Here is a 24521-nt window from a genome sequence, read left to right as displayed (position 1 = left end):
TCAAGATCGTCACCACGCCGTCGTGCTGACGGAACTCTCCCTCGACACTCGGTTGGATCAAAGTTTGAGGGACGTCATCGAGCTGAACGTGTGCTAGAACTCGGAGGTGCCGTAGTTTCGGTGCTTGATCGGTCGGGCCGTGAAGACGTACGACTACATCTACCGCGTTGTTCTAACGCTTCCGCTTTCGGTCTACGAGGGTACGTGGACACACTCTCCCCTCTCGTTGCTATGCATCACCATGATCTTGCGTGTGCATAGGAAATTTTTGAAATTACTACATTCCCCAATAGAACAAGCTCTAGGGTGTCCAAACACCCAAGAGTAACAATCTCAAGGGTACCAAGCACCCAAGAGTAATAAGCTTCTCAACTTGTAACTTTCACGTATCACCGTGGAGAACTCAAACCGATGCACCAAATGCAATGACAAGGGCACACAGAGTGCCCAAGTCCTTCTCTCTCAAATCCCACCGAAGCAACTAATGCTAGGGAGGAAGATGAGAGGAAGAACAAGAAGGAGAACACCAAGAACTCCAAGATCTAGATCCAATGGGTTCCCTTCACATAGAGGAGAAAGTGATTGGTGGAAATGTGGATCTAGATCTCCTCTCTCTTTTCCCTCAAAAACTAGCAAGAATCCATGGAGGGATTGAGAGTTAGCAACTCGAAGAAGGTCAACAATTGGGGAAGAACACGAGCTCAAAGGATGAGGTTCAATGGGAAAGAAGACCCCCTTTTATAGGTGGGGAAAAATCCAACCGTTATCCACACAGCCCGCATAGAGCGGTACTTCCGCTCCAAGGAGTGGTACTACTGCTAGGGCGATAGTAGCCCTTTGAAAAACAACAGCGAGGAGGCAAAAAGCCAGTAGAACCGCCAGAGCGGTACTACCGCTCGTCCTCACGGTACTACCGCTCGCCCTCACGGTACTACCGCAAATGGTAGCAGTACTACTGCTTGCGAGCGGTACTAAAAAAATACTTCTGTGCCTACCTCCGCTGAACTTGGGACGAGTTTTTGGTCCGGAGCGGTACTACCACTGTAGGAGCCGCGGTAGTACTGCTCTAGAGCGGTAGTAAAAAATTACATCCGCTCCAATTCACGGTAGTAGCGCTGCAGCCTTTTCAGAACACCAAAACTGCCACAACTTTTGCAAACGGACTCCGAATTCGATGAAACCAAGTTTGTTAGAAAGCTAGTGACAAGGGCTAAAACAATATTGAAAGAAATATCAATAAGAAGCAAATTATAAAAGTCCCAAGAGAAAATGGTGAGAACCCTTCCTCGAATAAGACCGGTAAAACCTCCAATACCGAAAACGCAATAGAAGAGGCATATGAAATCGATTTTCGAAGTACTAGAGCTTCTCACGAAGATAACCACAAGCTCTAAAACCTCAAAAGAAAATACAAATAAGAATCAAGAAAGATGATGCAAGGATGTAAAGGTTTGAGCTCTCGACGAACGATACGATCAAGCTACTCACTTGAGAGCCCCCCCTTGATAGTACGTCTATCGATCCTATAACCCGGTCTCCAAACTATCACCATGAGACCGGTAAAATATAAAACCTATCAAGGGCAAACCTTTGCCTTGCACGATCTTGACTCCCTCAAGTTGGACCACCTTTCTTGATTGCGTTCGCTCGATGAAGACTAGTTGATTGCTCCCCCATACTCCACTATGGGTGAGCCACTCTTCCGCACATCTTCACAAGTCCATTGTCACCACAATGGACGGAAAGCTTCAAGCATTTGATCTCTTCGTGATGCTTCACTTGAACTTGCACACCACAACCTAACCCCACAAAGAACTCTCACGAAGATCATGGGTCAGTACACAAAGCATAATTGACAATGCTTGATCCCTCTCGGTACATCTTCTACGCTTTGTGTGTTGATCAACTTGATTCACTCTTTGACTTAGTCTTGATCAACCTCTCACATGACCAATCTTTAGGTAATTCCTTGAATGGCACCTTGGTCATCACAAACTCTCCTTGAAACCAACAAATGGACTCCAAGAAAAGCCTATGGACAAATCCTTCAAATAAAACTCAAGGCAACCATTAGTCCATAGAGATTGTCATCAATTACCAAAACCAAACATGGGGGCACCGCATGTTCTTTCAACGTGCATCAACCCCTATGCATAGATTACCCCAATGTCAGGATAATCCTCAAGTTGAATACCAAAACATATATCAAGTGAATCAATAAAATACTCCATTGTCACCACACGTATCCACATGCAAGACATATATCAAGTGTTCTCAAATCTAAAAAGTATTCAACGATAATAGTGAAACCTCAAAGGTCAAAATTTAATTCATCACAACAAGATAGAGATGGAGAAACATCATATGACCTGGCTATATTAACAAAGCAAGAGGACGTCGGGCACCGCCGTAGGATAGGTTTAGGGTCGACAATTTTTTTAATGAAAAATGTTGTAATGAATTTCACCTATTTATATAAAAATCCACCGTGTTTGCATGAATTTCGTCCGGTTAGTTGGAACTTGGTTCGAAATGTATGCGGGCAGTGTTAGATGGCCGACTCCCACATCCGAGTCCACGGACTAGTCCCCTATCCGCGGACAGATGTAGCAGCAAATTTGCAGGTCGGGAAATGTCCTAAGACAAAAGCCCCTCCTGAACCCTGCAAAAAAAACCGCTCACGAGTAGCACATCACTGCAAAAAAGAGTAGCCCGTCACTGCTTACCACACGTGCCAGAATTTTTTTTTTGATAGGCGCCGGTCAACTGGCCCACAACATGATATAGTTTTTTTAAACTGTACGATTCCTTAGTCAACCTTACAGAAAACACCGCAGAAAAAAGAAGAGGAGAAAAAAGAAAGGGGAAAGAGACCAACGCCATGCTCGTCCTCGGCCGCTGACGACCCGAGCTGCCGAACCTTGCCCATTTGCCTCGCTGCAGACGCTTGCGGTCGATGCTCACTGCCGCCGCTCACAACAAAAGGTTGTTGACCGTAACAACTTTTTCTTTTGCCTCCCTGTTGCCATCCATGGTAGCTCCGCGGCGCCGACCGCAACACTGTCCCTCGCCGGTGCTGCCCACCCCCGGTTGCAGCACCAATGACGACAACGGACTCGCTCGCAGACAAAGCCGATGGTAGCAAAAAAATGTTGGTTCCAGCAAAAACCGAAGCCGGTGAAAGCAAAATTGGGGCTGGTTCCAGCAAAAACAAAAGAAAGTGATAGTAAAAAGGATTGTTGGTTCCAGGAAAAATTGAAGCCACTTGTAGGAAAATTGGGGCCGAAAACCAAGATAGTAGTAGCAAAAAAGGATACTAGTTCCAGCTTTCCTATGCACTGGTTCTAGCACCAACAGACACCGGTTCCAGCACCGATAGCAGCATAACTTGCTAGGACGTAGCAGCGCCCGATGTCGGAGTTGAAACCGGCCAGTGGAGGAGTTGCAGCCGCTAGGGAGTAGAGCTGCATCCGGCAAGGGCAAAGTTAGAACCCGCGAGTGGCAGAGCTGCATCTGTTTTGGGGTGAAGCTGGAACCAGCTAGTGGCAGAGCTGCAACCGCGGCTAGAGTGGAGTTGCAATCGGCGAGTGCCGAAGCTGAACGGGCTAGGTGTCCTCCTCTGCAGATGTGTGTCTTCCCCATTCGTCACACGACCGCCTGCTGGTTGAAGCATGACGACATCGTGGTTGTAGTTCTGCGGCCTGTTGGTTGCAGCACACCACACACCGACCGACAAACAACAAGGCAGTTGGTCAAGGCTTCAAGCGACGCACGGCGGCTCAAAAGAGAGAGATTGGCGAAGTAGAGATTAGTCAACGTGCGGGAGATAAGAAAACGAGTGGTTGAGAGGCTTCGTCAGAGATAAGAACGAGAGATAAGGGACACGTGGGCTGACTACGTGGTGGCTAACGAGTGATGCGGTAGCAAATCTCGTGTGGTCTCCGATCAGACGGCCCGGGAACTAGCAGTGCGTTGTTGATCAGATGGCCCGGGAGCGACCGGCGCCAGCGTTAGCCGGCCGACCGGCCAGAAACGTTTTCATTTCTGATATGTACAAATCGTGAGTTTTAAATTGAAAAGGAAAAAAGAACTGACGGTGAGAGACCAAGCGCAGCGGCCTCTCCTCGTATAAGCAGACCACCCACCACCTTCCGTCCTTCCCATTTCGGTTTGAGTTTCAAATCTCTCTGTCTCACGCGCAACGTTAGTGCCGCCCCCCCTCCCTGCGAAACCCTAACCCTAGCCACCACCAGCGTGCTCCCTCCCCCGATCCTCATGTCCGATTCCGAAGCATCCCCGACGCCCGCGGTTGCGGTTGCGGCTGCGGCAGCGGAGGCGGCGACGGCCGAGAGCTCCCCGTCTCCGGCGGTGAGCACCGGCCAGCCCATCCTCCGATCTCAGTACCCGAGGTCTGGTTTCTGATCGTTTGCCTCGTTTTGCAGAGGAGTGAGGAGCTGCTGCCGGTGGCGGAGAAGATCTCGGTGAGGATCCCCTTTCCTCGTATTTCTCTCTGAAGTTCTCTTATATTAGCAGCATTTTTTTAGGCTACGATGAATGGTAGGTTTCCTGAATTGCAGCATTTTTTGTGTGTGACATTTGTGAGCATGAATACGGGGAGATAGAAAAACCAAGTGCAACTAGAACACATGTTAGCTAGGCGTTACTGGTTGGATTACCAGCTACGAGCAGATCAGTATGGTGGTCGTAACCATGATTGTTGTAAATGCTTGCACCATCAAGTCCTAAGGAACAAGACTGCATTACCAACTTGCGTCATGTTTGAGAAGTCATTACAGACGTACCATAATTAGTTATTTTACTTGCATTCCTACATACTAGGTTCCTGAATTCCACCAAAGCCCAGCACTTCGAGAACAACATCTATACTCTCCACCTCATTAGGGATTCTAAAACAATGGCTTCATCGTCAACGTTACAAACCATGCTTCTACAACTCAGAAGATTTGTTTAGAGTTCAGTGATTAAGATCAGAAAATCACGAGTTCAATCTTCTCTTTCAATGAAAAAAGTGATAAAAATAATGTTCAAGAACCACTTTCATCTGAATCAATGTGTGGGGGTAACCTTCTTCTGTGTTGAGCGCTAAATCCTGGACCTTCCTATTCTAGGATTCATGGATGAACAATTCTAGTTCTGATATATAGGTATGTAGCACTTTGTCAGTTTGTCGATGCGTACTGTATACCAATCTCATAATTGTTCAGTAAGTGGTTACCAAGCTATGTTATTTCACCCATAAATTGTCCCAAGTCCCTTGTTTCTGATTATATTGAATCTATCATAGCTCTTCGATTCAGCATTGTCCTTTTGTGCTGATATGTTTATAAACAATGTTTGTATTCCAAGATTCTGAGAGAAAGAAGGAAATGAACCTTTCTATGTTTTTGAATAACAGGAATTAAATGAATCACAGTCAGAGCTTTTGGGAAGACTTCGAGGTCTTAAGGAGGTATGCTGAAATATTGTAAAGTAGATATCTTTATTCTTCTTTTCATGCATCTTTCTTAATTTATTTAATGAATGTTTTGCTTTGATAGATGGTTCCCATTTGATCCATAGTAGTGTAATAACATGGTATCTGTGCGCACAAGTTTCATCTTACCATTTGAAGGGCACACCTTAATGAGCATGGGCTCACCAGAAATAGAAAAGAAATTACATCTTTGTGGTTTTTGCTTGTAATACCTAAAACATGAAATAATAGAATATGGTTATATTTTCAAAGCAAAGCCCTTAAATGCATAATGGGTGTGTTTACTTTTTGTTACAATTGCACATTGTTTCATTGCTTCACTTGGAATTGTTAATATCAGAACTGCTTTGTTAATATAATTATCCTGTTTCTTTTTTTAGGATTTGCAGAGCTGGAGAAGCAATTTAGACACCCAAGTGCAGAAATACAAAACTGTGAGTTTCTGCGCACTTCACTTGATGATATCTTCTATATCAAGAATTTGTTTTTCTGAATTACATATATTCTTTCTTGTATCCCCAGAACTATTGTATTGAGTATCGAGACATTATTTGCAGAACTGTTGTCATATTTCAGTGATTGGATGATAGTTTGCTTTGTTTTTGGGTCTGGGTTCAATAAAACATGCAAGGGGATAATGAAGGATAATAGTTCCTTTGGTCAGAAAGTTTCTACATGTGTTCATACTTCCAAACAATACAACCTTCCTTGAATGAATGAAAACTAACTTTGAGCTAGCACTTGTGCTGCAACACTCCTTCATTTGAATACCAACTTACTATCATTCTATGTCTTGCAGGAAATCTCCGATATCAAAACTGCACTTAATAGTGAGATAGACCAGCTGAAATCAGTAAGGACATGTCCCAATATTCTGTAAAAAGGTTTTAACTATTAATCTCTTATTTTGGTATGTTGGCAAACTGCTTTATCTCCTTTGCCCATACCAGGATTTCCAAGAACTGAGGACCACCCTTAAGAAGCAACAGGAAGATGTGACTATTAGCTTGAAGAATTTGGGGGTAATTACCTTTTTTACATTCATGATGGTGTAAAGCATTGCTGTCTACCTTTTATGCTCAATGTCTGCTTCATTTTCTTTCAGCTAGAAGATTCTACCGAAACTGATGGGAACAAAGGAAGTGGGGAGGAAAATACAAGTGAGGGTGCATTAGCAAACATGGGGGACCTGAAAGTAAGTATATTTCTGGTTTAGTATACCTGCTCAAACATTAACTATCCTGTCAATATATTTTCGGATGGGTAATTACCTTTTTTACATTCATGATGGTGTAAAGCATTGCTGTCTACCATTTTTGTTCAATGTCTGCTTCATTTTCTTTCAGCTAGAAGATTCTGCCGAAACTGATGGGAACAAAGGAAGTGAGGACGAAAATACAAGTGAGGGTGCATTAGCAAACATGGGGGACCTGAAAGTAAGTATATTTCTGGTTTAGTGTACCTGCTCAAACATTAACTATCCTGTCAATATATTTTCGGATGTATAACTTATTGCAACCATACGGTATTAATTACTTGTGTTCTTATAATGATTAGTTTGCACAATTCATGGATACATAGGTAGTTGCAACCATATGATAAGCACTTATGTCTTATTAATGGTTATATTAGCACTTCGTTAAATGCAAACTTTGTGAAACAGTTTCTTAACCTGTGCTCCCTCCCCTCTTTTTTCAGTTGGAGGATAATCCAGAAAATAATGATGAAAGCAGTGGGGTTGAGGAGGAAAAGAATGTGAGTATTTACCTATTAGAGTACATGGCCAGCAGCTAAGGCAGACTGACAATGATTGATTTTGTACCTCTTGTTGAATTACAGAACCTGCCCATGTTTCTGAACAATCAAGAATGTTGAGAACTATAAATCCAAATCCTGAAATTTAGCATGACATCTTCTCCTGACGTAGCTTGATCTTTTTAGAGGACTCACAACTAATTCTTTTTTGAAATCATTGTGCATGTACTAAGTAGGTATGCTAACACTAGTACCAGGAAAACAAGTAGATTTAAGTGACAGTATGGTGGAATCATACGCGCTCAGATGATTGTCTAGTAATTATTTCACCTGACCTTCTCCATTCTCGATTGCAGCAGGAGGCCCCTGAAGAAGATGGCATGGCGGGCATAGAAGGTACCAAGACGGAAGATGACACGGCGGGCAAAGAAGATACCAAGATGGAAGATGACACGGCGGGCATAGAAGGTACCAAGACGGAAGATGTCATGGCGGGCATAGAAGGTACCAAGACGGAAGATGTCATGGCGGGCATAGAAGGTACCAAGACGGAAGATGACATGGCGGACATAGAAGGTACCAAGACGGAGAATCCAAGCGACGAATAAATCAGTGCATGAACGGAGAGTAGAAATGGCGCCACTTCTTTGGTGGCCCTGAAGTAGAAACTTAAAGAGCAGTGGTAGATCGGTTCTTCTACAAGGGACGGCCCATGCTCTGTGTGATCATCTGGTCGTGTAGCGTGGTCTTTCTCGAACGCTGCTGCGACGAGTGGGCTCCAGCACGCAGGAATTGTTGCAACCTGTTTAACTACTTTATTAATGTAAGAGTGTCCGCATGAAAATTTCACCGTCTTTGCTTGAGCTGGGTTGTTTTGCTGACATGGGAGCATGAGTGTTGGCATGGAAGAAATGCAGAGATGTCTTTCTTAACCGTCGGGCTGCATATCTTCATGCATTATTTTTTTTAGAAACATCTTCATGCATTATGAAACTGATATGAACGGGGAGGTGCATCACTGAAACGTGTGTTTTCTTCTGTTGGGTGGTCGGTGGATACGGCTGAGTACAGATATGTGCACCCCGGGAATCTATGATGCAGGTGGATTTATTTTTTTGCGAGCCCTGTTGAATTTGTGCGAATGGATTCGGTTATAGAATGCTTAGACCATACGACACCACGTTTGTTGTCCTGGTTATTGTGGTGTTACGGAGGCCGCGCTGCCTGTACATTTATATACTTAGAGCATCTCTAATAAAAGATGCAAATTTGGAGAAGTAAAACAGCATCTCTAATAAAAGATGCAAATTTGGAGAGGTAAAACACGAGATATAAAAATTTACATCTTCAAAAAGTGTTTTTTACATCTCTAAAAAAGAGACAACTACAATAGATGATGTAAATTGATGATGTAGAAGTGCAACTTCAATAAATGATGCAAATGGAGATGTAAAAAATAGAATTGGGCGGCTGAGCGGCGGCGACCATAACGTGGCGTTCTAATCGGGGCGGCAGCCACGGGGCAAAAGCTGTGGGACGGGGCGGCGGTGGGTGTGGAGGTTGGGCGGTGGCTTGTGAGCGGCAGCGGCAACGGCGGGGGGGACGAACCGGGCACCGGCGGTGGAGTGGCGGAAATACGGTCGATTCGCAGCATGCGGGCAGAGCGGCGTTGCGGTGATGGCTGGGCGGATGCTTTGCGGTTGGGTGGTGGCTGCGGGGACGGCGGAAACAGCGGCGGCGACGAACCGAGCAGCGACAGTGGAGAAAAACGCTCAAAAACAGCACTGGCTGTCCCTATCCTATCAGACAACCACGGTTTTTACAAGGTGTAGAACCTGCACACGCACGACTTGGAAAAAACTTGCGCGCACACGCACACGGGACACACACAACTGAGGCCAACTCCACCGCGCGACCCCAAACGGACATCCGTTTTGTCCGGTTTCTGTCCGTTTGGGTATAGATTTGGGGTCGTGTCCGGGCCTGTCCCGGGATGCGGTGGCCGTGCACCCAGCGCGCGGCCGCATCCATTTGCCCCATCCTGTCCGTGAGGGCAAAAATGCTCAAATTTGCATCAAACTAGTTTCCAACCCAAATATTTGTTTGAAAATTAAAATAGTTTTACAACCCAATTAAAATTGTCTTTAATAAAATAGTTTTACAACCAAATCGAAATTGTCTTGACTGAACATAAATTAGACCAATACATCTATTGGTCGCCAATGTGATCCCAGACGTGCTCAACCAAGTCATTTTGAAGATTTAAATGAGTGTGCCAATCACGCATCTCACGGTGGAATTCGACAAACTGTTCAAATGTTGCCGGGTCTTGGTGCAGGGGCTCAATATTTTCACCTTGATAATCAAATCCTTGGTCGAAGATACTCTCATCACGCTCGTCCTCGACGATCATGTTGTGCATGATCACACAAGCAGTCATCACCTCCCAAAGCTTCCTTTCATCCCATGACAGTGCATGGTTTCGAACGATACCCCACCGGGATTGAAGCACACCAAAAGCACGTTCCACATCCTTTCTAACACTCTCTTGCATTTGGGCAAATCTCTTTCTCTTCTCACCTTGGGCCGCGATGATCACCTCGACGCAACAGGGGTGGTTGCCGGCCGGCTACTGGCCGCTCTGGAGCTCTCGTCGGAATCTGCCTCGGCCGCCGTGGTTCGTCGCCGGCAGTCGTGTCCCCTCCGCCACCGGCAAGGACGGCGACGGCCAAACCTCCCTCGATAGACGACCAAAACTACGGCGAAAGCGCGGGCGCGGTGGCGGCCATGTCGAGACGTGGTTTGGTATGGACGGCGGGGGGGCTGCGCGGTGAGGAGGCGGCCGGAGAATAGGGCGGCGCCGGCGGCGGGGCGGGGCAGGGAGAGAGGGTGAAGCGTTGGAGCGGAGGGACTGCTAGTGTTCCCGATAGGCGGGCCACGGGGGGGACAAGGGCGTGCGTCGCGGTCGTCCGCGCGCGTCCGTTTCACCCCAAACCGAAAGTTTGGGTCGGGGATGGGTAAAAAACGGACGGAATCCGAACATTTGTCCGTTTGAGACCGTGCGCTGGACCGCCTCTTTTATTTTTTTTACCCCAAACGGACGGAGCCGGATAGGATAGGGTCGCGCGGTGGAGTGGAGTTGGGCTGACCGACGGAACTCAAAGGCAACCCATCGGGGCAGCGGAGCGGAGCGGGTCAGGTCCAGCGGCACAGCAAAACTGCGCGTCCCGTCCATCCCGGCCATCCACTGCTACCATCAGTCTATCACCTCTGCTCCTTCCCCGTTTCGTTTCCAGATAAGGCTATATATCCCCAGCGACCCCTCCGCCTCCTCCTCAGCCTCCCTCTCTCTCCTCACGACGGCCACCGCGGGAGCTCGCCGTCGCCCCGACGAGGTAACCCCGTGTTCCCACCCGCCCCTGTCCCGCGTAGCTAGCTCGTCGGTGACACTAATGCGGCCGGCGCCGTCGTCCATGTCTCTCGTCTCCCTCCCGCCCTTGCTCCGCACTCTCAAGCATCTCCTTTGCTATCGCTTGCGCGGGACGTGTTTGTGGGTATGCCTGCGCCGACTGCCGACGGCCGTCTTGTTTGGGAGCACTCCAGCCCGCTTTCCCACCCTGTAAAAGCGATAAGTTGTAGGGTAGTACTCGCTGTGTGCATAGGCACTGGAATGCTGGACAGGAAGCATGTTTAAAATCCACTGCAATAGTTGCTCCCCCCAAATTTTGCTGGGCCGGAGGCTGCCTATGCATGCACGTTTGCACTTCTCAACTGATGATGCTCTTTCGCAGCATCTCTATCATGTATTCCTCTTCGTTCGTCAGATTATCTTGCTCTTCTTGCGCGGTGCTGAAACGAGTCTCTGTCCTTGTGCAGGGTTCTGAAGGATTCAAGATTCTGATATAGCTCCCCTGAATCCAGCATGACGCCGGTGGTCCATTGCTCTGTTGGCACCATCAGCCTGTTCCACATAGGCAGTTTCAGGCCCAGCCGAGAAATACAGATAAGAAGGTTCCGTGGTTCAGAGAGGTATTCAAGAGTCACATCGCCCTCGCGCCATGGGCTGCTGCAGCCACAGACACCATTCCACCTGATCAGCATCTACAAAAGAAGCTGGTCCTCTGCCAACAGCAGGCTAAGGACCTTGTCAGCAGCAGCTGTTGGGACCGATGTCACGGTGGAGGGTTCGTCATCTCCGGCAGGAGAAACTTCCGACGCCGCACCTGCCGCTGCTGAAACTACCGGCCAGGCTGTGGCTAGCACGAGCCCGGCTTCCTCCCCTCCCAAGTTAGGCCGCAACCCACGTAAGAGCGAGATGCCGCCGTTGAAGGATGGTGACCTTGTTCCTGGTGCATCCTTTACCGGGAAAGTCAGGTCTATCAAGCCATTTGGAGTCTTTGTTGACATTGGAGCATTCACTGAAGGCCTTGTCCATATCTCCCGAGTAAGTGACGGTTTTGTTGAAGATATATCTACCCTCTTCACTGTTGGGCAAGAGGTGTCAGTGAAATTAGTGGAAGTAAATAAAGAAACGAGGCGCATCTCCTTGACAATGCGGACAGGTGGAGATTATGTCAAGGAAGCACCTACGGCTCCAAGCGGTGGGAGGAGTCCAACTGCAGCTGCGCCTAGAAGCTCACCAAGGCAGACAAAGGATTTCAAGAAGATAGACGAGGCAAAGTATACACGAGGACAATCTCTGACTGGCACTGTGAAAAATACGACAAGAACAGGGTCATTTGTGACACTGCCTGATGGAGAAGAAGGATTCCTCCCAAGGGAAGAGGAAGCAGCGGCGCTGTTTACCCTTATCGGGCATTCCGCACTGGAAGTTGGTCAAGAGGTAACGGTGAAAGTATTGAATGTAGCACGAGGCCAGGTCACATTGACAATGAAGGGGGGAGAAGATGATGACGATGAGTTGTCGTCGTTAAACACCAACCTGAAGCAGGGATGGTCCAGAGGAACCAATGCTTTCGAGTTAGCTTTCCGTAGGAGCAAGGAAATCTCTGCATTCTTGGACCAGAGGGAAAAGGTTACAGCTCCAGAAGTGAAAACAGAAGTTGAGACTGAGACTTCAGTTTCGACTTCTGGGGTTGATAGCACAGTTGACAACAAGCTCGTTGAGCCTCCTACTGAAGTTGAAAGCAAAGAGGATAGTTCTTCAACAGAAGCTGTCACTGGTGGCACCGTTGAGCCTGCTACAGTTTCTGCTACTGAAGTTGAAAGCAAAGAGGAGGACAGCGCTTCAACAGAAGCTGTCACTGGCGCTGTTGAGCCTCCTACAGTTTCTGCTACTGAAGTTGAAAGCAAAGAGGAGGAGAGCTCTTCAACAGAAGCTGTCACTGGCGCTGTCGAGGAAATCACTCCTCTTGATAAGGCCGAGGAGCCAGAAGAATCAGTGCCGGAGGTTCCTGCAACTGCAAGTAGCGAGTCTGCTGTGGTAACTGAGGAAGTAGCAGCCTCGGATGAGAAAACCACAGAGGTTTCTGCTGCTGGAGCTGCAGAAGCAAGCACAACCACAGGTCAGCAGTAATTTTGTCGACCAGATCTTATCTGCAAAAGGCCCTGACATGTAGTAATTTGATCAGTCACATCCTGTCTGCGAAAGGCTCTTCAAGCAACTCTACCTAATTAGGAAGAGTATTAGGATAGATTGATTGCATGTAAACTGTTCAAGCAACTCCTTTTGCCAGTTCTTTTTACATTTCTTCTTGTGGTATTGTTCCTTACTTTGGTAAATGACCCAAGAATCAATGCACTTAATTTTGTTTCCTCGCTAGCTCAAAGGTTTGAGTTGGTCGGATAAGCCTCAACATGTACAATCCAGATATCACCTCATCTGCCACTGTACAGTTTTGAACTATGGAGGATAAGCCTCAACATGATACTTTGGTTTGGCTTCAGTTTTTGGAACATCGCATTAGGATGCTTTCTTCCTCTTCATTTGCATAGCTTCGGTTTGATTTTTGTTTTGTTTCATGTGGCAACTACACATTTTCCTACAAATTTGTTGACAGCACTGAAAGTTTTTAGTTTTTTGTTTAATATATGGCATAAAGAGATTTCTCTATGACGTGTAACTGTGTCCCGTAAATGCATTTAGAAAGTGATTGCCTGATGCAAATTTTGATTTTCAAATATCAATCAGAACTTATTATAAAATGCGACACCAGTTGATGGTCCTAAAGCTTTTATGGATGCAGTGTAAGTTAACAGGTGCACTAATTCTTCTAATTAACACCTCCATTATTTGCAATTTCATTTTAACAAACATACCTGTCCCTGCATTTTCTGCAGCACAGTTCACTGCATATTGTACTTTATTGATTAACTGTTGTTAGGGCAGCAGAAGAAAGATTTTGATGGTTCTTTTCTGCATCTGTGCAGCAACTATTTCTCCTGCTCTTGTCAAGCAGTTGCGTGACGCAACTGGAGCAGGCATGATGGACTGCAAAAAGGCTCTTGCTGAATCGAGTGGTGACATTGATAAAGCTCAAGAATTCCTCCGGAAGAAAGGGCTGGCTGCTGCTGACAAGAGGGCTGGAAGAGCCACTGCAGAGGGAAGAATTGGTTCTTACATACATGACAGCAGAATCGGTATCCTTATTGAATTGAACTGTGAGACTGACTTTGTATCACGAGGTGATGTCTTTAAGGAGTTGGTCGATGATCTTGCCATGCAAGCTGCTGCTTGCCCTCAAGTAAATTACATTTCCATTGACGATGTCCCTGAGGCGGTTGTGAAGAAGGAGACGGAGTTGGAGATGCAGAGGGAGGACTTGCTGTCAAAGCCTGAGCAGATCCGTGCTAAGATTGTCGAGGGCCGAGTAAAGAAGAGGCTTGGAGAATTTGCATTGCTTGAACAACCATTCATCAAGAATGACAAGGTCACAACGGGTGAATGGGTGAAGCAAACTATTGCTACAATTGGAGAGAACATGAAGGTGAGGAGGTTTGTTCGGTACAACCTGGGAGAAGGGTTGGAGAAAAAAAGCCAAGATTTTGCTGCTGAAGTTGCAGCCCAGACAGCCGCTAAGCCACCACCAGCTGCTCCTCTGAAGGATGATAAGCCTGAGGAATCGGTTGAAGCTGCAGAGAAGTAATCTTCCTCTCAGAATCTCATGTTGCTCATATGTGCTGTTTATGTTTCTCGGGGTGTGCATAATATGTGCACCAGAATGTTTTTACTGTCTTAGCATTTCTAACTTCTAATTGCATAGATCATTTCCCCTAAAGTCAACACTCAGTCTAACTTGACATACCTATGTTTCCAGGAAACCAGCTGTGGCAATTTCAGCTGCATTGGTAAAGCAACTCCGAGATGAAACTGGCGCAGGTATGATGGACTGCAAGAAAGCGCTGGCTGAGACTGGGGGTGACCTTCAGGGGGCTCAGGAGTTCCTCAGAAAAAAGGGCCTCTCGTCCGCAGACAAGAAGTCGTCTCGCCTAACCGCTGAAGGCCTGATTGGCTCGTACATCCACGACAACCGCATAGGGTGCATGATTGAAATCAACTCTGAGACCGACTTTGTGGCTCGCAATGAGAAATTCAAGGAGCTGGTGAATGACCTCGCAATGCAAGTGGTGGCATGCCCACAGGTTGAATATGTCTCAATGGAGGACATACCAGAGAGTGTTGTCAGCAAGGAGAAGGAGATTGAGATGCAGAGGGAGGACCTGCAGTCGAAACCCGAAAACATTAGGGAGAAGATCGTGGAAGGGCGGATATCAAAGAGGCTCGGAGTGATGGCCCTCCTGGAGCAGCCCTTCATCAAGGATGACAGCAAGACGGTGAAGGATCTCGTTAAGGAGACGATCGCCGGCCTGGGGGAGAACATCAAGGTACGGAGGTTTGTCAGGTATACCCTCGGCGAGAACTGATAAATGAGACAGTGACCTCCGTTACAATCCATGGCATCAGGAGTCGGGCACATTTTGATTCATCGTGGTGCATAGCTGCTGCTAGTTTGTACTGAGTTCCATGTATAATTTTGTATCACTTGTTACCATTGCTCCTGGTTACAACAACACACTTTTTTGCACACCTTCAATGTAGATGACAGGAGAGATCAATATATTGTCCATGAAGGATTACGGCAAATTAAATTGGTATCTTGTTCCATGTTTTACTTGAGATCTGAAAGGATTACGGCAAATTAAATTGGTATCTTGTTCCATGTTTTACTTGAGAGTTTTTGCTTTAGCCAGAAGGATCGATTTTACACTTTTTATCCTGGTGGTACTATATGGAAACATAGGTCGAAATGTCTTTCACTTATTAGTACAAGACAGATGAACATACTGCAATTGCAGATTACATGTGAAAAATAGTAAAAGGGCTTATGATGTGTGCCCAGTTGCTCAAAAACTATGACAATTGGTACTCATGATTAATGTTACAGTGTGGTCTACACAGGCTCAACAGTATCCCTAAGATTTACATGCTACAAACAAGATGTTTCACTACATGTTCATGTGAGTTATAGGAGCTTCCACATCCAGCGCAATTCAAACAGCCCGCATGCTCTCCCGCCCGACATTAAAATCCAAACCATCAATCCAATCTAGCAGCTCGGGGAGAAGATTGCCCACCAAGAGACACCGAAGCTAGAGATGATGCCCAGACTCTCATGTTTATGGCTCCAACCATGAGCCTCCATTTGCTCCACATCTTCCTTACATCCACGGCATGGGGCACACATTCGAGCAGCTGCGTCAATTTGGCAAGGACTCCAAAGTTGGCGTGCCGGAAGTATTGGGCCCACAAGCCTTTGATGCAGGCGAAGAACTTTGGGAAGAAGAACGAGAACACCCTTAGGCAAATAAAGAAGATGCTGAATGCTAGGTAGGGCTCGCCCTTCACTGATTCGCTGACTGAACCATTCCAAAGCTTCACATACTGTGTGCTTCTTTCGGTTGTGATCCACTTCCGTGGACCAAGATATGCAACTGGTTCTTGTCCTGCATCGAACAGAGTCTCTGTCAAGACAGAATAAGAGTACTGCCACGTACTTCCTATTTTTCTATGAATTTAGTAACATTATCGAAGTGTGGCCAGCTAATGATAGTGCAGTATCTGATCTAACAATCATTAGGTTATAGTAAAATGATGGCAATTACATCTGTGCATATTTAACACCCATATAATTGTATTGCCATTTCTAATCCAGAGAATTACTGTTGCCATCTTATCCATAGAACTACTATTCCCGTCTTTCGAGCTGTGCCAATAGAGCACAGGCTGCTTGGACAGTAAGATGATTAATATTTCATACTAAAACAGAGGCATGCCACAGCACCCATTATTTGCTAATCACATAAGGATATCAGGTGGGTTACAACTCAGTAAATGCACAATGAGCATTGAGAAACCTACCAGTAACAGCAGAGTAGAAGTTGACCAGTGAGTTGAGATCTTTGGCAACAAGAGGCCAAAATGCATATGACTCATGAGCTATTAGTATAGAAGGAAGGCTGCGGACACCATATCTTGATAAAACTCTGCAAATCATAAGGAGGTATTTGTTAAGGCCGTCGGTCATATTAATGGGCAAGGATGACAGGAACACCACTGCGAATAAGGGTCTTACGTTGGCATCACGTTGGACTGTTCTACAGCCAAGTGCTTAATATGTGGATACATTGAGCTAAGATCGTCGAAGATTGGTCTCATTCTATGAGAGAAAGGGCACCATGATGCATAGAAGAGGACAGCAGTGTACTCCTTTCCACCCAACTCTCTGATAAGTTCCTCCCCATTAACCTGCAAAGTTTTTCAAGGCGAGGTTCATATTAAGCACGGCACGGACCAAAGGACTCACACTTCATAAGCAGATGATTTTCGCAGTCTATTTGCTAATTATCCACACTACAGCAAATTGACTAGAGAGGAGAGACTACAGGGAATTGCTATTGGCGCCGTCTCATTGGCAGGCAATCCATTGAGGCATTTAAACCTCTTAGAAAAGTGAGTCTTAACGCCATCTCATTGAAGTGGTAACCAAGCTCATTAATAGTGGCGCGGTGAGGACGAGGAGCGGCTCGGATTTGGGGCGTTGGCGCCGATGGCGTGCCGGCAGCAGCGCGAAGGCGGGAGCTTTACGGGCCCACGAGGGCTCGGCCGGGCCCGTGGGCCCACGGGCCGGGTGTGCTCCTGCTATTGCGTCCGGACGGCTACCGTCGCTGACGGTGGAGGTGGGCCCCTCCCGCGTGCCGACGGTGTTGATGCCCTAGTCCCGGCTCTGATCCTTCGCCTCGTTGTCCTCACTTCGCGGTGCCGTGGTGAGACGGCGTGGAGGCTTCATGACCGCGTTGGCGCAGGGTGGTGGTTGGTTTGGTGGCTGGATCCGGAGCGCCCGAGGTGCGGGTTGGGATCGGGGGAAACCCCTGTCGGCGTCCCCGACACCGGCGCGGTGGCGCCTGTGGGTGCCACCTAACCTTCCGGGAGGGCGTCGGGGGCTACCCTTCCTCTCGCCTCGTCGTGTACCAGGGGAAACCATTGGCAACAGCGTCGTCATCGTCGTGATCCTTCCTGGAGGTGTTGATAGGTGCCGGCGCTTCGGAGTCTTGGAGCCTAGTGGAAGATCTCGGTGGGCGCAGCGATCGCGAGGCTTCTTCGTTTTTGTTGATCCACTGTTGTCGGCATTTGTTTCTTTTGCTCTTTCTTTGTCGTTTCTTTTGGGCGTGACTGTGCTGCTTCCGCCCCAGCACCTATCCCTGTATGGTTCGGCTGGTTGCTTTGTATACAAAGCGGGGGGAAACCCTTTTTCGGTATAGCAAGAAATAAACATCTCCCTGGCCCTCAGCCTTAAGGAGCCAGAGCTATCCAAAACCTTAGCATCCCAAACGCTCAATAGTATCTTGTACGTTCTAATTCACTACTACATGAAGCTTTAATTTACTTACAGAATGAACTGCCAAGCACTGGTACCATAAGCACAGTAAGTTACAGAAATGAGGACACTGATCCGCTCAATGACACCGAAACAACACACGGAATCTAGCTGAATCGCCCCTAAATTGGCATTGGAAGGCTTGGACAGATGAAAGATACCAACGCATTCCAAACAAATTTATTTCGAGCGCAATATTTGTGGAAAACAAAAGATGATTTGATGCAGGATAAGAGCCAGACTAGCCACCCAACTGAACCTTCATACTCCTGCGTTGACTAATACCCAATCAGCTTGCACAAAAAGAAAAAGAAAAACAAGAACGGTCTATTTCGCCCCAAATGAAATTGAAGGAAATCCCCTAAGCAAATCAAAACTATAGAACAGAATCCCATCATGATAAACGTCAACTTTTTCCCCAAGAATGGCAAAGTGAATTCGCTCAATTTACTTCTGAAACCTGTAAAAAACAGAACTAACTTGTTGGCACCTAAATAGCATCAAGATTTAGGAACTGGAAATTAAATTGTGTGACATACGAATCGATGGGCGAACAGGAATTCACGAGAGAAGAGAGATCGACGAAGAACCGTACGAACGAATCTCCGGATTCATCCACACAATAAATGCGCAGGCACACCCAAAAAAGGCAAACAATCTGTAGCCAACCAATCCAGCTCGGAGCTATGGTTGGAGACACGCACCTCCTCGGCCGGGTGCCCCTCCGTCGAGGTGCGGCAGGTTCGCCGGAGCCCCTGGAGGAACGGCGGCGGCCTCTCCTCCGGCCTTGGGCACCGACCAGAGTGTGCCGCCGCGAGCGGGTACGCGCGCACCTGGGACGGCACGGGGAGCTGGAGGAGCACAAAGAGGAGGAGAGGGGCGGCGAGGAGGCGGCCGGCCATGGCGAGAGGGGGGAGGAGAGGAGTGGGAGGAGGACGCGTCGTGAGATTTCTTGGTTGTTTTTGGAGGTCAGCTTTGTCACGAGAAAGAAAATGTAAATGTAATAAATTTGGAGGGTGTTCCCGGATGAGAGCAGATTCTCGGAGGGCTGGAATGGAAAATGTGGTCGTAGTAGTGTAGTTGGGATTGGAGTTGGAAAGCATAGTTTAGCCTTAACCGGTTTATTTAACTCGTGTTGTTGTTGTTGTTGTTGTTGTTGTTGTTGTTGTTGTTGTTGTTTGTTTGTTTATATTTTGTTGCCTGAATTGTTTTTCTCAGCTTTGGTGGATTTCCCTCACATCTTCCCTTCCTCTTTCATTTTCCTTGCGAGGTCAATGCTCAGATCATCGATAATGCGTTTGACTTAGAGTGAGCATGGCACGAAGCATGAACTAGGTGGCTGACTAGAGGAGCATGGGAGGCGAGAATTCAAGCGGTATGCCAGTGCAAAGAGGACGTGAATGCTTTTGCAGCATTATTCTCTAAAAATTATCAAGAATATGCAAATTAGGATGAGTCACATATAAATGTCTACTAAGAAACTCTAATCTCTCTAATGTCGCTCATCTGCGATTTCTGTAGACTTAGAACCGCACACAAAAGTTTGAGAGAGAGAGAGAGAGATGACCCTGTGCAGTGCGTGCTAGATCAAGTGTTTTGTGAACTAGGAGACTAGATTCTCGTGATGATCCCTCGCGGCGGAACTTAAGCTGGGATCCAATCATTATACTCTCCAGTTGTTCTCTAGGAAGGAGGAGAGGTGGCTTGTGAGGCGTTTCTTCATTGAGAAACAATGGTTGATCCAACTGTTTTTTGTGGACATGGTGATCGACGTGTGGAATCAGGCGAAGGCTTCCCATCATGATAAACGTCAACTTTTTCCCCAAGAATGGCAAAGTGAATTCGCTCAATTTACTTCTGAAACCTGTAAAAAACAGAACTAACTTGTTGGCACCTAAATAGCATCAAGATTTAGGAACTGGAAATTAAATTGTGTGACATACGAATCGATGGGCGAACAGGAATTCACGAGAGAAGAGAGATCGACGAAGAACCGTACGAACGAATCTCCGGATTCATCCACACAATAAATGCGCAGGCACACCCAAAAAAGGCAAACAATCTGTAGCCAACCAATCCAGCTCGGAGCTATGGTTGGAGACACGCACCTCCTCGGCTGGGTGCCCCTCCGTCGAGGTGCGGCAGGTTCGCCGGAGCCCCTGGAGGAACGTCGGCGGCCTCTCCTCCGGCCTTGGGCACCGACCAGAGTGTGCCGCCGCGAGCGGGTACGCGTGCACCTGGGACGGCACGGGGAGCTGGAGGAGCACAAAGAGGAGGAGAGGGGCGGTGAGGAGGCGGCCGGCCATGGCGAGAGGGGGGAGGAGAGGAGTGGGAGGAGGACGCGTCGTGAGATTTCTTGGTTGTTTTTGGAGGTCAGCTTTGTCACGAGAAAGAAAATGTAAATGTAACAAATTTGGAGGGTGTTCCCGGATGAGAGCAGATTCTCGGAGGTCTGGAATGGAAAACGTGGTCGTAGTAGTGTAGTTGGGATTGGAGTTGGAAAGCGTAGTTTAGCCTTAACCGGTTTATTTAACTCGTGTTGTTGTTGTTGTTGTTGTTGTTGTTTGTTTGTTTGTTTGTTTATATTTTGTTGCCTGAATTGTTCTCAGCTTTGGTGGATTTCCCTCACATCTTCCCTTCCTCTTTCCTTTTCCTTGCGAGGTCAATGCTCAGATCATCGATAATGCGTTTGACTTAGAGTGAGCATGGCACGAAGCATGAACTAGGTGGCTGACTAGAGGAGCATGGGAGGCGAGAATTCAAGCGGTATGCCAGTGCAAAGAGGACGTGAATGCTTTTGCAGCATTATTCTCTAAAAATTATCAAGAATATGCAAATTAGGATGAGTCACATATAAATGTCTACTAAGAAACTCTAATCTCTCTAATGTCGCTCATCTGCGATTTCTGTAGACTTAGAACCGCACACAAAAGTTTGAGAGAGAGAGAGAGATGACCCTGTGCAGTGCGTGCTAGATCAAGTGTTTTGTGAACTAGGAGACTAGATTCTCGTGATGATCCCTCGCGGCGGAACTTAAGCTGGGATCCAATCATTGTACTCTCCAGTTGTTCTCTAGGAAGGAGGCGAGGTGGCTTGTGAGGCGTTTCTTCATTGAGAAACAATGGTTGATCCAACTGTTTTTTGTGGACATGGTGATCGACGTGTGGAATCAGGTGAAGGCTTCCCATCATAATAAACGTCAACTTTTTCCCCAAGAATTGCAAAGTGAATTCGCACAATTTACTTCTGAAACCTGTAAAAAACAGAACTAACTTGTTGGCACCTAAATAGCATCAAGATTTAGGAACTGGAAATTAAATTGTGTGACATACGAATCGATGGGCGAACAGGAATTCACGAGAGAAGAGAGATCGATGAAGAACCGTACGAACGAATCTCCGGATTCATCCACACAATAAATGCGCAGGCACACCCAAAAAAGGCAAACAATCTGTAGCCAACCAATCCAGCTCGGAGCTATGGTTGGAGACACGCACCTCCTCGGCCGGGTGCCCCTCCGTCGAGGTCCGGCAGGTTCGCCGGAGCCCCTGGAGGAACGACGGCGGCCTCTCCTCCGGCCTTGGGCACCGACCAGAGTGTGCCGCCGCGAGTGGGTACGCGCGCACCTGGGACGGCACGGGGAGCTGGAGGAGCACAAAGAGGAGAAGAGGGGCGGCGAGGAGGCGGCCGGCCATGGCGAGAGGGGGGAGGAGAGGAGTGGGAGGAGGACGCGTCGTGAGATTTCTTGGTTGTTTTTGGAGGTCAGCTTTGTCACGAGAAAGAAAATGTAAATGTAACAAATTTGGAGGGTGTTCCCGGATGAGAGCAGATTCTCGGAGGGCTGGAATGGAAAACGTGGTCGTAGTAGTGTAGTTGGGATTGGAGTTGGAAAGCGTAGTTTAGCCTTAACCGGTTTATTTAACTCGTGTTGTTGTTGTTGTTGTTGTTGTTGTTTGTTTGTTTATATTTTGTTGCCTGAATTGTTTTTCTCAACTTTGGTGGATTTCCCTCACATCTTCCCTTCCTCTTTCCTTTTCCTTGCGAGGTCAATGCTCAGATCATCAATAATGCGTTTGACTTAGAGTGAGCATGGCATGAAGCATGAACTAGGTGGCTGACTAGCGGAGCATGGGAGGCGAGAATTCAAGCGGTATGCCAGTGCAAAGAGGACGTGGATGCTTTTGCAGCATTATTCTCTAAAAATTATCAAGAATATGCAAATTAGGATGAGTCACATATAAATGTCTACTAACAAACTCTAATCTCTCTAATGTCTCTCATCTGCGATTTCTGTAGACTTAGAACCGCACACAAAAGTTTGCGAGAGAGAGAGAGAGAGAGAGAGAGAGAGAGAGAGATGACCCTGTGCAGTGCGTGCTAGATCAAGTGTTTTGTGAACTAGGAGACTAGATTCTCGTGATGATCCCTCGCGGCGGAACTTAAGCTGGGATCCAATCATTGTACTCTCCAGTTGTTCTCTAGGAAGGAGGAGAGGTGGCTTGTGAGGCGTTTCTTCATTGAGAAACAATGGTTGATCCAACTGTTTTTTGTGGACATGGTGATCGACGTGTGGAATCAGGCGAAGGCTCGACCCCCGCACCGATGCGTGCCTTTGTGTGATGAGTTGGATGGGTGGAAACATTGTATTAGTCGGTTGTGACATCATCTTTGAGGCTGGGCGTGAATATGGGTAGCAATCTTAAGCATAGGAAAGAAGCCATCGTGGCTGAGGTTATGGACTCGACCTTAAGTCGTATTTGACGGACCTTTCGTCCATGGAGTGGGCACGAAAGCATGAGACTGAAGACAAAACTGGCCTTTCTCACATGCTACGAGGAGTTATACTAGCATCAAAGGGGAGGGTGACAATGGATTCTAGAGGGGGACACGAGCACCACACCTTTACATGCTATCGTTAATGGGAGGCGGAGACAACGTATGATTAGGGCTCTCCGGATGGGTGACACGTTCATCTCTGGGGATCTCGCCCTCCGGCACCACATCTATGATTTCTACCACGAGCTCCTAGGGGTCTCGGAGTCGGGAAGGGATCATATCTTGAAGAGGGATTAGGGGAAGGGTGGGTCAGGTCACGGAGAAGGACAATATGGAATTTGTGCCACCCTTCTTCCTCACAAAGATCATGAAGTCCCTCGAGGAAAGTAAGACGCACACGACCCCATGCTCGGACGTTTCCCGTGATTTTCTATAAGAGATTATAGGCTATTGTGGGACCCCATATTTTTTAGGTTGACTAATGACTTCACACGAGGTCTTATTAATATTAAGGGGCTTAAATATGGGCAGCTTAGGTCGAACACATTAGTAAATGTGAGTTTTAAACTTATGGCAAAAGGGCTTGCCTCTAGACTTGCACCGGTGGTTCACAAGGTAATCCGGACTAACCAGATGATGTTTATCCAAGGGGGAGTGTCCTCGATGGGATCGCGATCCTTCACGAAGACATCTATTTCTCAAGCTAGACTTTGAGAAGGCGTATGATTGTGTGATATGGTATTGCATAGAGGAAGTGCTTCATAAGAAAGGGTTTGACCTGAGATGGACTAGCGAAAGTATGAACCCTAGGCCTTATTTCCAAGCATTGAGACATTGTTTTGCCTACTTTTATTACTTGCTACCTAACTTTTTCTATTTGTTTAAATTATAAAGATATATTTCTACCATCCATATTACACATATATCACCCTCTCTTCGCTGAACTGGTGCACCTATACACTTGACAACTTTATTTGGTGTGTGTGTGGGGGGGGGGGGACACAAGAGATTTCTTGTATTTGAGCATGGCTATTTGAGACAGAACCATCTTCAATCTACACCTTCCATGAATTGATAAATCTTAGGTCATCCACTTGAGAAAAAATTGCTACTGTCCTACAAAACTCCGTGCTTGGAGGCCCATGATTACTTCCTTTGGTGATCCGAAAATGCTTCATAAAAGGATTCTCGCCTTTTTCCCCAGAGGTGACCCTGAGTTATCGAACCCATGGGAGGATGATGCCCTATAAGCTAGGCTCTCAGACAAGCTTTCGCTAAAGGATTATTCCAACTTTTGATCGGATCGTAAATCAAACTTGGCACTAGAAACACTTATAATAAAAATAGGTACGGGTATGAGGTCTTAATGCTTACAACCATATATGTGTGAAGGGGACATATATGATCTTAATTTGTGCACTAGAAGTCACCCATCGAGATGTGCTTGTTATGAACTGAAGTGGGGGATATGTCCAAATTACGTCATGACCAGCACGCGTCCTGCATCAAGAGTCAGTTGTCCAACTGAACACCCTATCCATCTCGCAGGGTTGCCTCGATAATGAAGATTGCAATAATAAGACAAAAGCATTGGGTGTTTC

The 24521-nt window shown here is 46.9% G+C and overlaps 3 protein-coding genes across 7 annotated transcripts; 2 read left to right on the top strand and 1 right to left on the bottom strand.

Moving 5' to 3' along the window:
* Nucleotides 1-4124: 4124 nt before the first annotated feature.
* On the top strand, nt 4125-8112 carry LOC123110805 (spore wall protein 2). Of its 4 annotated transcripts, none has more exons than XM_044531416.1 (10): nt 4125-4368; nt 4443-4481; nt 5417-5470; nt 5875-5928; nt 6294-6347; nt 6445-6516; nt 6600-6689; nt 6841-6930; nt 7193-7249; nt 7609-8112. In XM_044531416.1, exons 1-10 carry the CDS (start codon nt 4276-4278, stop codon nt 7855-7857), a joined length of 852 nt encoding a protein of 283 aa, XP_044387351.1. In that variant the 5' UTR covers nt 4125-4275; the 3' UTR covers nt 7858-8112. The 4 variants fall into 4 exon arrangements, with proteins under 4 accessions (XP_044387351.1, XP_044387353.1, XP_044387352.1 ...); XM_044531415.1 differs by having other exon boundaries at nt 4126-4368; nt 7606-8112; XM_044531418.1 differs by lacking the exon at nt 6841-6930.
* A 2304-nt stretch (nt 8113-10416) lies between these two features.
* LOC123110803 (polyprotein of EF-Ts, chloroplastic) lies at nt 10417-15380 on the top strand. The gene is made up of 4 exons (XM_044531412.1): nt 10417-10644; nt 11126-12774; nt 13640-14351; nt 14527-15380. The coding sequence occupies exons 2-4, from the start codon at nt 11172-11174 to the stop codon at nt 15131-15133; spliced, it is 2922 nt and encodes a 973-aa protein (XP_044387347.1). The 5' UTR covers nt 10417-10644; nt 11126-11171; the 3' UTR covers nt 15134-15380.
* Nucleotides 15381-15469: 89 nt separating this feature from the next.
* LOC123110804 (5'-adenylylsulfate reductase-like 6) lies at nt 15470-21854 on the bottom strand. Of its 2 annotated transcripts, none has more exons than XM_044531414.1 (4): nt 21642-21854; nt 16843-17015; nt 16629-16753; nt 15470-16213 (listed from the first exon to the last, which is right to left on the bottom strand). In XM_044531414.1, exons 1-4 carry the CDS (start codon nt 21837-21839, stop codon nt 15807-15809), a joined length of 903 nt encoding a protein of 300 aa, XP_044387349.1. In that variant the 5' UTR covers nt 21840-21854; the 3' UTR covers nt 15470-15806. The 2 variants fall into 2 exon arrangements, with proteins under 2 accessions (XP_044387349.1, XP_044387348.1); XM_044531413.1 differs by lacking the exon at nt 21642-21854 and adding an exon at nt 18849-19140.
* Between the last annotated feature and the right edge of the window lie 2667 nt (nt 21855-24521).

The sequence above is a fragment of the Triticum aestivum genome, chromosome 5B, assembly GCF_018294505.1.
Source record: "Triticum aestivum cultivar Chinese Spring chromosome 5B, IWGSC CS RefSeq v2.1, whole genome shotgun sequence".
In the NCBI taxonomy this organism is placed as follows: Eukaryota; Viridiplantae; Streptophyta; class Magnoliopsida; order Poales; family Poaceae; genus Triticum; species Triticum aestivum.
The sequence above is the reverse complement of the archived record's forward strand: the minus strand, read 5'-3'. Positions and strand labels throughout refer to the sequence as shown.

Coding starts and splice junctions, on each gene's coding strand:
- LOC123110805 (XM_044531415.1), top strand. CDS start 4,276: ATGTCCGATTCCGAAGCATCCCCGACGCCCGCGGTTGCGGTTGCGGCT. Junction 4,369..4,442: donor AGAGCTCCCCGTCTCCGGCG/GTGAGCACCGGC, acceptor CTCGTTTTGCAG/AGGAGTGAGGAGCTGCTGCC. Junction 7,250..7,605: donor GGGTTGAGGAGGAAAAGAAT/GTGAGTATTTAC, acceptor TCTCGATTGCAG/CAGGAGGCCCCTGAAGAAGA.
- LOC123110803 (XM_044531412.1), top strand. CDS start 11,172: ATGACGCCGGTGGTCCATTGCTCTGTTGGCACCATCAGCCTGTTCCAC. Junction 12,775..13,639: donor AGAAGCAAGCACAACCACAG/GTCAGCAGTAAT, acceptor GCATCTGTGCAG/CAACTATTTCTCCTGCTCTT. Junction 14,352..14,526: donor TCGGTTGAAGCTGCAGAGAA/GTAATCTTCCTC, acceptor CTATGTTTCCAG/GAAACCAGCTGTGGCAATTT.
- LOC123110804 (XM_044531414.1), bottom strand. CDS start 21,839: ATGGCCGGCCGCCTCCTCGCCGCCCCTCTTCTCCTCTTTGTGCTCCTC. Junction 17,016..21,641: donor AGGGGCACCCGGCCGAGGAG/GTGCGTGTCTCC, acceptor AAAACTTTGCAG/GTTAATGGGGAGGAACTTAT. Junction 16,754..16,842: donor CAGTCCAACGTGATGCCAAC/GTAAGACCCTTA, acceptor TATGATTTGCAG/AGTTTTATCAAGATATGGTG.